Genomic DNA, 12,430 nt, shown 5'->3' with positions numbered 1-12,430 from the left:
AATGCTGGCCTTCCGAGGCTTATCCGATTTTAATTCGCTTCGCCTGGCTCTCCAACAGGACCTCAGTCTTTGTGTTTTTTATTAAGGTCGTAAAAGAGGTGTAAAAAGAATTTCCCAAAATATTTTGTTGTTCTGGCAGGTTTGGCACAGTTGATGGGATTTTAAGGCCCCTGCCCTGTTCATAGTTCCCGTGTCTCAGCTCTGTTGTTACAGCAGAGCCAAGGGCCCAGAGGACGCAGACGGCCGTGAAGCTGTGAGTGGGCCCCACTCGGCCTTCGTGATGGCATCCGTCATCCTTTCTTCATCTTTCTCTTGTACAGTAGTTGTAACGAAAGTTACTTTCATCAAGAATACAAACCTAGGATTTCTACAAAATCAAGGTGAAAAAAGAATTATGTAGTATGTACGTACATCTTCCAAATTAAGCATTTAGGTAAAAACATATTGTATCTTTTTTTTTTCTTTTTTTGAGACAGAATCTTGCTCTGTCGCCCAGGCTGGAGTGCAGTGGCACGATCTTGGCTCACTGCAACCTCCCTCTCCTGGGTTCAAGCGATTCTCCTGCCTCAGCATCCTGAGTAGCTGGGACTACAGGTGCCCACCACCATGCCCGGCTAATTTTTTGTATTTTTGGTAGAGATGGGGTTTCACTGTGTTAGCCAGGATAGTCTCCAACTCCTGACCTCGTGATCTGCCCATTTCGGCCTCCCAAAGTGTTGGGACTACAGGCGTTAGCCGTTGCACCTGCCCCATATTATATCCTTAATTATGGATAGAATTGATTTAAATATATACATATTGATATAAGCAGCTTGTTACAAAGTTGTTGGGCAAAAGTTCTTGATTTAAAAAATAACTAAGATGAATTAAGGCAAGCAATCATCTATGTGAATAGCCTCCTTTAAAAGCAAAGCATCCCTTTATTCCTTTGATTCAAAGGAAGCCCTTTTCTGTTGCATTTTAATTGTACAGCATAAGGACAATCTGTTGCTGGACTCCCGCATCTCTGTTGTAATATTCTAAGCCACACGAGAAGAAAAATAAAAAATAAGCCGGGCGTAGTGGCGTGCACCTATAGTCCCAGCTATTCAGGACACTGAGGCAGGAGCATTGCTTGAGCCCAGGAGCCTGAAGCAATGATCGGGCCATGATTGTCCCTGTGCGTAGCCACTGCACTCCCGCTGGGGCAACATAATGAGACCCCCATCTCTTTCAAAAAGTCAAAATAGAAAAAGTAGTTGCTACTCCAGGTGGGAAACCAAGTCTTGGGCATTTAATTTTAGTATCGTAAAAAGGGGGTGCAGAGCAGCCTTCGCTGATGCCTCTGATGAGCACAGGCCTTGCAGAGAACATCTGATGAAATCTGGGAAGTCTGATGTAAAACGCCATGGTTTGCCCTCTTCAGCACATGTACAGATGTCATTTGCTTAGTAGATCGCAATCAGATTTTGAAATTCTCCCTACAGCATGGTTTTATCGTAAAGATATTTCAGGGGGCCACAGGGGTCAAAATATCTCATCCTGTTGCAAATTCGGTGGAACGTCGTCCACCAAGAGTGGTGGTTTTGGTCTGTGCTCTCAGACAGCAGGGACCCGAGGAGGGGATGGTGTCCCTTGCAGGCAGCACCTTTGGCCAACGTTACCTTTTGCATGGTCCTCTGTGGATCTGCAGTCTCAGCTTCCTCATCACGGATGCCTGCACCTCTGCCCTCACGACTATGGCTTGCAGCTATGACACAGGGCAGGCGTTGTGGGCGTGGCTGCAGACTCCTGGCTGGGGTTGGTCATGGACCAGGACCCAGAGCCACCCACATTTACCAGGTTGTGGAACGAGAGCCTGGGAAGGTAGGAGACGTGTCAGGAGGGGCAGAGAAATGAACGTGGCCAAGATGGTGAGTGAGGACACGGAGTGAAGCAGCTCTACGGAGGGAAAAGCCACTCTTTGTGGCAGCAGAGAATGGATGTGACAGATAGGAAGCTGCCCTGGGAGACAAGAGCCAGACGAGGAAGGGCCGGCCCAGTCAGCCCAGCGCAGCACGCGTTCCTAACGACGGCAACAGTGCCTTCATGAATTTAGGGTCTTTGCAAGGTGATGACATTCTTGTTTAAAGTTTATGTCTGCTTCTTCAAAAGAAGGACTGAAAGATCTTAAATAAGATAGATGTGTATTTTGTTACTAGTCAGAGAAGCCTGGGGTTGGGATACATCTCAGGGCCCCTGCCGTGCAGCAGAGGTGGGCTTGGGGCTGTCACCTACCGTCGGTGGCGGGCATCTTCCCGAACTTTACAGGTGAGGAGAACAGGCCTTAGGGGGAGAAACAGTTTTCCCCGAATCCAAGAAAATGGCCAAGCCAAGGTTCAAACCGGATTTGACAAGATGCAAAGCCTGTGGTCTTCCTAGCACACCCCTCTGTCTCGAAATCAGTTCTGCAGCCAACAATAAAAACAAGTAAGAGTGGAGGATGGAGTGAATCCGTGGACCATGGGGTTGAAGTTCATGTTGAGGACGCTGGCACCCACAGCAGAGAGGGAAATAGAATGATCCACATAATCCTAGTCACTTTCCAAGTGGAAGCATGCCTTGAAAAATAAAGTTCTCCTTGATGCGGAATTTGAGGCACAGGAACATGAAACATAAAATAGACAATTTTGTTAGAATTTTCTATAAATACAGAATCAGTAGCCGTTCACCTAGCTGTGTTTTTATATGATCCGAAGGGTGGGGCAGAGGCCAGGAGGAGTGTACCCATGTGTGTGCGCACGCATTCGTGTGTGCATGTGTGTGTATGTGCACTCACACACATGAGCATCTGTGTATGCATCCAGAGGGAAGAGTGAGTCGAGCTGGTGGGGTCTGAGCTTGCATGTCTTGGGGCCATCTTCGGGCGGTGCCTGGAGGATTTAGGAAGGTGCCTCACACTCTTCTTTGCATATCAAGTCTCTGGGCCTGGCTATTATTAGAACCAGTTAACACAATTGGAGGTGATACAATCTGGTAGCTTGGGGCACTGGCATTTTAAGTTGTTGATTAAGGGGAAATGAATACGTTTTGGAAGACCCGTGTGGAAAGGGTAGGGTTGATACTTTGGTGTAAAAATTGAGAAACCTGATCCCTGTTTTCATCTGGGTCAAAAGCCATCTCACCTGCATGCAGGCGTTTCTGAGCAGGCTCAGGGTTTTCTTGAGGGGGCCGCTGTGAGAACACTGAGAAGGGCAGGAAGCTGACCGGGGTTGGTGTCCCCCAAGGGAAGCGTGGAGGTGGTTCTTTTCAGCACACAGACGGCGAGAACCCACCACAGCTTCCTCTAGCTGCATTCCAGGGTCTGGTTAAAAGGATGTGAGCTCTTTTTTAATGGATTTGTTAGGGGAGAATAATGTACATATTTCTGGGAAATTCAAGTGAACCTTGAACTTCTTAGGGAGAATCTACACTGATAGAAAAAAATGGTGGTCGGGGTATGTCTTTTCTTGCTACTGACTTGATACACATTTTGGTTAGAGATGGTTTGTTTCTTACAGTCATATTGTTGGATATAGTCACATGTGTTCCCCCATATAAGACTAGAAATGCCAACTTCTTGGTCTCGCAGTTTTGGCAGTGCCTTCAATAGTGCCTGATATGATAAATGTCTTAATGAAGAATGAATGAAAAAGAGTAGCTATCTCAGTTTTATCTAGTGATTACTACAAAATTAAGAGAAACCTCTGAAGCAAACGAATGTGTCAATGTATGATAATAACCTCTTTTAGGAAGATTTCTGTTACATTCAAATGAACACTCCATTTAGCTGGAATTTTCCTGTTATTCTGTATGTGTCTGCATGAATCAGAACATCAAAGCCTCTTTCTTCATCATTTGTGAATTTGACCAGTTAACTTTCCAATTAAGTTTCTGCACTTTTTGGTTAAACTTTTATTACTGCAAAAGGAAATTTTGAATTAAAGATGAAGGAAGAACTTTTTCTTATTGATGGCAATAGGTTATACAGACTTCTGTATTAGAATAATAGCAGTATTTTGGGTAGAGATTCGTGTGGCTCTGCCCCTATTTCCCCGATGTCTCTAAAATGGAATGTAAAGTAAGTGATAACATTACAAACTCTTGTCAGTGGGACCTCACGTGTTTTCTTATTCACATTTTACTGTTATTCATTGTGGCTTTGATTCATATGGGGAGAACTTTTCATTCTGATGTTACAGCTTCTTTAATTGGATTTTACATTTCTTTTTTCTTTTGTCCTTCTCTATAGATCTATCAGGTCCAAAAGGTAGGCTCTTCTTTATTTTCTAACTTGCATGTACTGTTTTTTCCTTGCCAAGGGCCTGGTCACCTTTCAGAAATAACACCTTGCACTGAAGATACATAGAAGTTCTTACTGTTTATTTTACTACTTTGTGTATGAATTTGTTTGAACATTCTGCCTAGATCCTCATCCTGCCCCACTCAAAGCCACAGTCAGACACATTTCTGTGTGCTGAATGCTTTTCTCATCTGCATTTTCCTCAAGAAATTTAAAAATTGTTTCTTTAAGAAGAAAAGTAATTGTAAGGCAAAATAAAATTATATTTCAGAATTTGGATAGCCTTCTGAAATTATGTATTGAAAGAAAAAGATGATTTTATTAGAAAACTTAAAAAATCCATGCAGATTACCACATACTGAGAGAGTATTAGATACTGACTGAAAAGTCTGAGTAAAAAGACAGTGATGATATAAAATAAACCTGCCATTCATCCCTAATGCTCAGAGATCATAAAATAACGTGCCTCTCTGTTTCCTAGTATTTTGTAGAAGCAGCTGAGGTTCAGAAGTAAATACACTGGGCAGGCTGGACACAGAAAATAAAGACAACCAAGTCAGTGATTCAAGATCTAGCAAAAATGAAGTCAGAAGTGAGCGAGTTCCTTGAGAATTTATTGTATAGAAGGGAGTCTTTCCCATAAATGAATTTAGTTTGATACTTACAACATCTCTGATAGTTTCCTTTTATAAATTTATTTAGTTTCTAGATGAACAACAACTGTATTTTTCTCTTAGAGCGGATGAGAAAATCAGAATAAGATCACTTAATTTCGGAGGTTAGAGCACATAGACCCTCGGAATGCACGGGCGGTAAATTTAAGACCTGTTGTGTTGGATTCCTGTGCTGGCCATCAGAACGAATCACCTTCCCCGCGGGCGCCCTGCACTCTGCATAGCTGCTGTCCCAAAGAGTGCAAAGAAATTTGTTAAGTAGATGCCAGAATCTCTTGTGCTTGGCTAGTGTTTCCAGGGCCCAAGTGTAGAAGTGGATATTGCAGCTGGCGTTCCTCGTCGTCCTCAGAGAGCCTCGGGAAGAACTGGACAGGTGCAAGGCCAGGCGGGGAGCCCTGCCTGTGACTGACAGCAGGACGCTGTCATCCAGAACCTGGAAGAGGGGCTCTGTCTGGTCGTTTCCACTCACATTCATGCCTTTCTTTTGCTAGGTCACGTTATTTTCTTTTTACTAACGTGCCAGGGATACACTGTGAAAACTTTTGTCAGAATGTGCATTTGTGTAGAATGTGAAGCTAGAAGGAGCCCCGGAAATCCGCAGTGGAGGAGCAGAGGCACAGTTTTGTGGTAAAGGTGTGCCCAGGGAAGGGAAGGCTTTCCTCATCGCTGAGATGTCTGGGGAGGAGAGGAGGCGGCGATTGCTCCTCCGGCCCAGCCAACTGCTTTGCGGAACAATTTCTCTGGGATCAAAGCTATTTCTGAAAGTAGTGCGGCTCCTGCTTCCCTCCGCATGGCTTCCGGCTCATGGTAGTGATTGACATTTGAAATGTTTGCCCTTCCTGGACTTTGCTGTACTAGTGCTGCTGGCTAACCCAGGAACTACTAGTTAATTGCACTTGCTGTTACTAGGGGCGTTCTCTCCCCAGGAATGACATGAAATGCAGTTACAGTAGCCACTTACAAGACCACCCTGGCCGGGCGCGGTGGCTCACGCCTGTAATCCCAGCACTTTGGGAGGCCTAGGCGGGCGGATCACGAGGTCAGAAGATCGAGAGCATCCTGGCTACCCGTTTCTACTAAAAATAAAAAATAAGCCGGGCGTAGTGGCGTGCACCTATAGTCCCAGCTATTCAGGACACTGAGGCAGGAGCATTGCTTGAGCCCAGGAGCCTGAAGCAATGATCGGGCCATGATTGTCCCTGTGCGTAGCCACTGCACTCCCGCTGGGGCAACATAATGAGACCCCCGGGCGACAGAGCGAGACTCCGTCTCAATTAAAAAAAAAAAAGACCACCCGTGAACGAGGTGAATGATCTTCAATACTGGTTCTTCATCATGAAAAGAGCAAGATAGAGTGTGCAGATATAATGGGCAAAAAGAAATCTATGAAAACAGAAAAACTGACAATACAGATTTCTTTTGGAATTTAAATAATTTTATTGTGAGTTTATATAGCCCTCATCCTTCTAAAAACATATTTTGCTTCCCTTTTTCTAGTTGAGCCAAGATAGGGAGGAACGATGGCATCATATTTTACTTGTGAAAAATCTGGAACTTGACAGGTGCTAACATTAATTGAATGCAAAATAGCTTTAAGCTGATGCATTTCCCTGACACTGAAGTTAAGACATGACTTTGGGATATGTTTGCTTTTACTTCCTTTCTGAATTTATATTCCAAGGGAATGACTTACAGAAAAAGATATGGCTCATGTCCTTTTTGTAGTAGGGTTCAGTATTATTGAATTTTTAAAAGCAGTTTAAATTCTCCCTCCTAATTTTTGCTCTTCCAATTTTCTACTTACCATCATCTCTAAGAGAAAGAGGTAAGACCATCTGAGAACTGCATATTTTTAAATCTGACCACACTTCGAAATGAAACTAAACCAAACATAGCAACAGCATGTTTTGGTTATTGTAAAATAGTTTCAAAAATGGTCTTGTATGTCTAGCATCTGATTTTTTCTCTTGATTATCAGATTTTAATGTATAAAGAGAAAATTCACATCTGTGTTATAATATGGAAGTTTGGTTAGTTGTTTCTTGATTTTCTTACTGGAAATTAAATAAAAAGGAGAAAAGCAAAACCCCATTATTTGGGCCCATGACCTGGGTTCCCACCTACCTTTGGGATTCCCCAATTCAGTGACATCGGTAGCCATTCTGAGTCTGCTTTTCTCATTTTAACTTGGACCACTGAGCAAGATAAAAACATGGAAGTATAAACTAAAGCAAACTTGTCCAACCCGCAGGCCACATGCGGCCCAAGACGGCTGTGAGTGCAGCTGAACACAAATTCGTAAACTTTTTAAAAACATAATGAAATTTTTTTTGCAAATTTTTTTTTTTAGCTCATCAGCTATCGTTAGTGTATTTTATGTGTGGCCCAAGACTCTTCTTTCAGTGTGGTCCAGGGAAGCCAAAAGATCGGACACCCCTGAGCTAACGTCATCTCCAGACATACGTAACTTGTGGGTCTGCGTATTTTTCTTCTGTACAAAGACCTCTTCTGTGGGTGGCAGTCATCTCTCCGTCCATGCTACAAAGACATCAAAGTCTGAATTCTCATGGGCCTAGACTCAGCATAGACATCAGGCAGCTAGAACAAGTGCCAGCACACAGTTTCTCCCCTTCTTCTCTGTTTCCCTGAGGTCCCAACACGGGAATGGCTCTGAGCTTCTGCTTTTCTTAGATGGTGTTTTATTCCTTCATTGTGTTTGCTTTGAAGGCATGAGCAGCCTGTCCGAGGGGACATGAAGGCTGCTGGGCCGGCTTTACTGTCTTGCTCTCCGCCGAGGCCCTTCGTCCGGGGGAAGCTTCGTCCTGGGCTCTCTTGCTTTGCCGGGATGGAGTGGGTGGGGAGGATCTTTCTTCACAGCTCACAGCCTGCATGACTGCGCGGGTGGCGGCTCCCTGCGTGGAAGCCAAGTGTGTTGCTGACTGCTTTGCCTTGGCGTGTTACCTTCACCGCACGGCTGGACGGCGGTTTGGAAATGCATGTCGGAACAGTGCCTTAGACAACTGCCTTTTTAAGAAATTTCACTTCTTGCCTAATTTTTTTCCCCTTCTGTCTATAGAAATATTATGGGCTGGATACAAAATGGGGTGACATCGAGCAGTGGATGGTAGGCCTTGAATATAATTTTGTTTTTACTCTTCCCTCCCCACTTGAATACAATGTTGAGACTTAAATGGTTTATAATGTAATTCTTATGTAGTTTAACTATGTAGATAGATTCCTATTGCACCATAATTTAATACTGAGAGATTTTCTTCCGGGGATTTCTGCATCTGGTCTCTGATTGTTTACATCCCCAAATGCAGCCTGCTTAGAAACAGTCCTGGTCTTGCCTGTTCAGTAGCCACTGACTGCTGATGTCTCCTGGCCAGCGGTTTGGGGAGGTCTCCACTACCACAGCCACCCTGATCTCCTTGAGCACAGGGCCCTCCACCAGGACTCAGGCTGGGCATGCGCCCCTGGCTTGAGAACTTTCCAGAGAACATTCCCATTGACATCGCAGCTCACCAGACTCTGGTTGGAACCTGAGAGGTACATTATGCTCCATTTCCTTCACTCATGATTGCGACCAGCTGCCCCATCACCCTCATTTAGACTTTATCTGCATTTGCTGTTGGGTTCTCTCTCTCTTCATGTTGTCCGCCGTGCCTGCTGAAACCACTGGTCTTTGGTAAGAAAATTCCTTTACCTTCTCAACCTTCTTCGTAGAACAGCCCCTCTGCCATCCTGTGAGTGGAGAGCTAGCTCGCCCCGATGATACTCCTCACCCACATAGGGAGGCTGCGGAAGGGGGATAATAATCTGTGTGCTTTCCACTGGTCCCGAGAGAGCATGGCCTGGCCCTTCTCGTTACTTCATCTACCTGAGTCCTTCCACCTCTTCCTGTCCCTTTTGCTTTATTGCCTGGCCCCATGGACTTCATCACATGCTTGTAGCATTTGAGAACCTGGTTAGGATGGAAATGTCCTATTAAATGTTTCTTATACATAAAATTATCTGAGGAAAATCCAAAATTCTTTCCTAACATCTTACATACTGGGTATAAAAGAGGTTATCTCTTCAAATATAAAGAGCACACACTTACTCTATTGGAAATATGATTACGTTCAGCCTAGGCAAACCATCATTTTAGGGTTACATGACATAAATGTATTTTTGTTAAAGCTTAAGACATTTTTGTCCACAGGTATGGTGATAAAAGAAAGAGAAAAAAGAAAAGAAAAATTTTAAAAATCTTAAGACATTCTTTGAAGTTGTATCATTGTTTTATATACCACTGAGAAAGAAAAAAATGCTAATTATAACTGAACAACTTGGATTATAAGATACACCCCAGCTTCAGAGATGTCTAAGTGTGAAAAACCATGTGTGTCTTAGAATCCACGATATATAGTAGAAAGAGTGACATCCTTTTCGGATATTTTGTGGAAATGATTTATCTTCTGATTCCTGAAGAGAGTAAGGTTCTGAAAGTAAGGGGAAAAGCAGATTGATTTAAATGGACCAGATGATAGAGGTTAGAAAAAATTAAGGCCCAACTTCTGCCCCAAACACTGTTTTTACAACAAAAATGAAGTATCCCAATTATTTTTGTGCTTAAGAACCTCCCACCCCAGAAAAGAACATTTTTACCCACTGGTTTAATTGAAGCCTTTAAACGAAGGCAGAGAAAATATTTATTTGACGTTTAGATCAGAGCTGCTGTATTATGTTGCAATGGGACTACCTAAGCTTTTTTAAAGCACTTTTCCTGTGTCCATCTGTCTCTAACCTTTCATACTGTTTCCTCCATTATTTTGGTAGGAAGACAGTGAGCGCTACTCTCGTAGATCCAGAAGAAACACATCGGTTAGTACCGTGTCCATTAATCACTTAGGCAATTTGATTGAATTCTAATTTATACTTGTAGTGGCTGAAGTATATATAATATATATAATATCTTAATGATGATATCATCCCTTAAAGAAATTAATTAACACTATTGATGATAGAATACTGATATTATTACCTAAATAAAGACTGTGAACTCAGCTTTTAGCGTTTTGGCCTAAATTTGGTAAGGAGAGTGTGTTTGAGAAATTTTTGAGTATTAATATATTCATAACAACTATAGTGCTTTTTGTGCCACTGAATACCCATAAATAATTTGCATAATAATATACACCAATGCTGTGTATTTATATTACCGGTGAGATAATACTATTTGGATGAAATTACTTTTTTTTTTTTTTAAACAGAGTCTCGCTCTGTCACCCAGCCTAGAGTACAGTGGTGCAATTTTGGCTCACTGCAACCTCCACCTCCCAGATTCAATGATTCTCATGTCTCAGCCTCCCAAGTAGCGGGATTACAGGCACACGCCACCACACCTGACTAATTTTTGTATTTTTGGTAGAGATGGAGTTTTCCCATGTTGCCCAATCTGGTCTCGAACTCCTGGGCTCAAGTGATCTGCCCACCTCAGCCTCCCAAAGTGCTGGGATTACAGGCATGAGCCACTGTGCCTGGCCCTGAAATTACTTTTTTTTTGAGACGGAGTCTTGCTCTGTTGCCCAGGCTGGAGTGTAGTGGTGCAATCTTGGCTCACTGCAACCTCTGCCTCGTGGGTTCAAGTGATTCTCATGCCTCAGCCTCCTGTGTACCTGGGATTACAGGCACATGCCATGACACCCAGCTAATTTTTGTATTTTTAGTAGAGACAGGGTTTTGCCATGTTGGCCAGGCTGGTCTCAAACTCCTGACCTCAAGTGATCTGTCTGCCTTGGCCTCCCAAAGTGCTGGGATTACAGGCGTGAGCCACCACGCCTGACCCTGAAATTACTTTAAATCCATATTGCCCATAAGCAGACAGAGATCCACAAAGGCCATGTTGTGGGGGACCTAGACTGGTGTCCACTGAGATGTCCAGGGGCGGTGGGGTCAGTTCCCAGCATCACCCTAAGACTTGAGCACTGGTTCTTCACTATGTTGTATGATTACTTCACGGTTGTTCTCGTCCTTTCTTTTAATAGGCTTCTGATGAAGACGAGCGCATGTCAGTGGGTAGTCGTGGAAGCCTGAGGGTCAGTAAACAGAATGATGGAGTTTGCATGGCACAGTTTCTGGTCCAAGCCCTTTACTTTCTCATCCATGCATTCTGATTCCTTCTCCATTATCCCCGTGGTCTGATAGTCAATACTTAACTGATGAGATGCTTACTTAAAATCAAATCAGTGGGGGATGTTTCTTTGTTGCTGTACAGAGATTATTAATATGCATAGGCACGCTGGTTGTTTCTTTCTCCCGAGATGAAGTCATCTTTTTTTCAATACTTATGCACATCACAAAGCTCCCAAGCCTTGATTAGCACAGTGGGCTCAGCACATTGGTGTTCCACAGGAATGCAAAGGCGCATCTGCCCTTCATTAAGTCTGTATCCACTGACACACATGCTTCTGGTAAAATCGGAGCCTCTATTAAAGTAGCTGTAAGTTAATTATTATTGAGCAGTGTTTTCACACAGCTGCTATAGACTGCCTGCTGAAAACCTGGACCAGGACTGGATCCGTAAGATCTGCCTTCAGCCGCTTTTCCTTGTATCAGTTATAATTAGATCTCTTCACCACTGATAGGCTTAATGGTCAATCAACACAAATATGGACTTTTCCTTAAACATTCCAGAAACCTTAATAATTACACTTGAAAAAAGTGTGAGTTTTGGGGGAAGTAAAACAGAAAAACTATGTTTTGCCCAGTGCTTTAAGTCAGTGGATTAATCTGAGCATGTCAGTTTCTTTTACCACAGGATTGAAATTCCATCTCACCACTAGTAATAAATAAGTCTCAAAGCAGCCAGTCCGTTTTATTAATCCTTAGGGACCCCATAGAGCTGAAGGCTTGTTTTACTTCACTGTAACAAGTAAATCCTATTACTCCTTGACTTACACATGTGCTGAGTGTGTGTGTGTAATTTGGCCGTTTGTAATGATAAAATGCAGAGGTGAAACATGGTTGCTGTGCTATGAAGCAACTCTGTTCTTGTCACTGCGCTTGCAGTGCCAGAAGCAGATCTGTACTGATTTTGCCAAAAAGCTGTGGTTCAAATGTGAGGCCCCCCTGAGGGCTTCCTTGCTGCTTAAAACCTTCTCCTGAAATGCAGCCTCAGGGATGCCGTTGTAACTGTTAACCTCAGGACACTCTGACACCACTCACCCAGGAAGAGGGAGGATTTGTGGACCCAAAATATAATAAATGCAAAGCTCAATTAACAAAGTCTGTAGACAAGGCCCAGATATCATAGCTGTTGAGCAGGCCCAGGAGAAGCTTGAGTCCTTGAAACCAGTGAAGAAAATGCTGTTTCAAGGATGAGGGAGAGTGACCAAGAGAGGAGAAAGCTCAGACTTAGCAGCATAGAGGATGTCGGTGACTTTGGCAGGAGAACTTTTAACAGAAACGTTGA

At 43.4% G+C, this 12,430-nt stretch overlaps 1 protein-coding gene across 5 annotated transcripts in view; it reads left to right on the top strand.

The window, feature by feature from the left end:
* Positions 1–12,430, top strand: part of LRRFIP1 (leucine rich repeat (in FLII) interacting protein 1) — a 96,612-nt gene that overhangs the window by 18,220 nt on the left and 65,962 nt on the right. For 2 of the 5 annotated variants that reach the window (XM_011929601.1, XM_011929599.1), the window contains exons 3-4: positions 9,796–9,840; positions 11,004–11,054. The exons of 2 other annotated variants lie outside the window; for them this stretch is intronic. In XM_011929601.1, coding sequence (XP_011784991.1) covers positions 9,796–9,840; positions 11,004–11,054 — 96 coding nt within the window. Of the gene's footprint in view, positions 1–4,249; positions 4,268–8,050; positions 8,099–9,795; positions 9,841–11,003; positions 11,055–12,430 lie in introns of all 5 variants that reach the window. One more of the 5 variants, XM_011929603.1, reaches the window with a different exon arrangement.

This window comes from Colobus angolensis, unplaced genomic scaffold (assembly GCF_000951035.1).
Source record: "Colobus angolensis palliatus isolate OR3802 unplaced genomic scaffold, Cang.pa_1.0 Scaffold82, whole genome shotgun sequence".
Classification (NCBI taxonomy): domain Eukaryota; kingdom Metazoa; phylum Chordata; class Mammalia; order Primates; family Cercopithecidae; genus Colobus; species Colobus angolensis.
The sequence above is the reverse complement of the archived record's forward strand: the minus strand, read 5'-3'. Positions and strand labels throughout refer to the sequence as shown.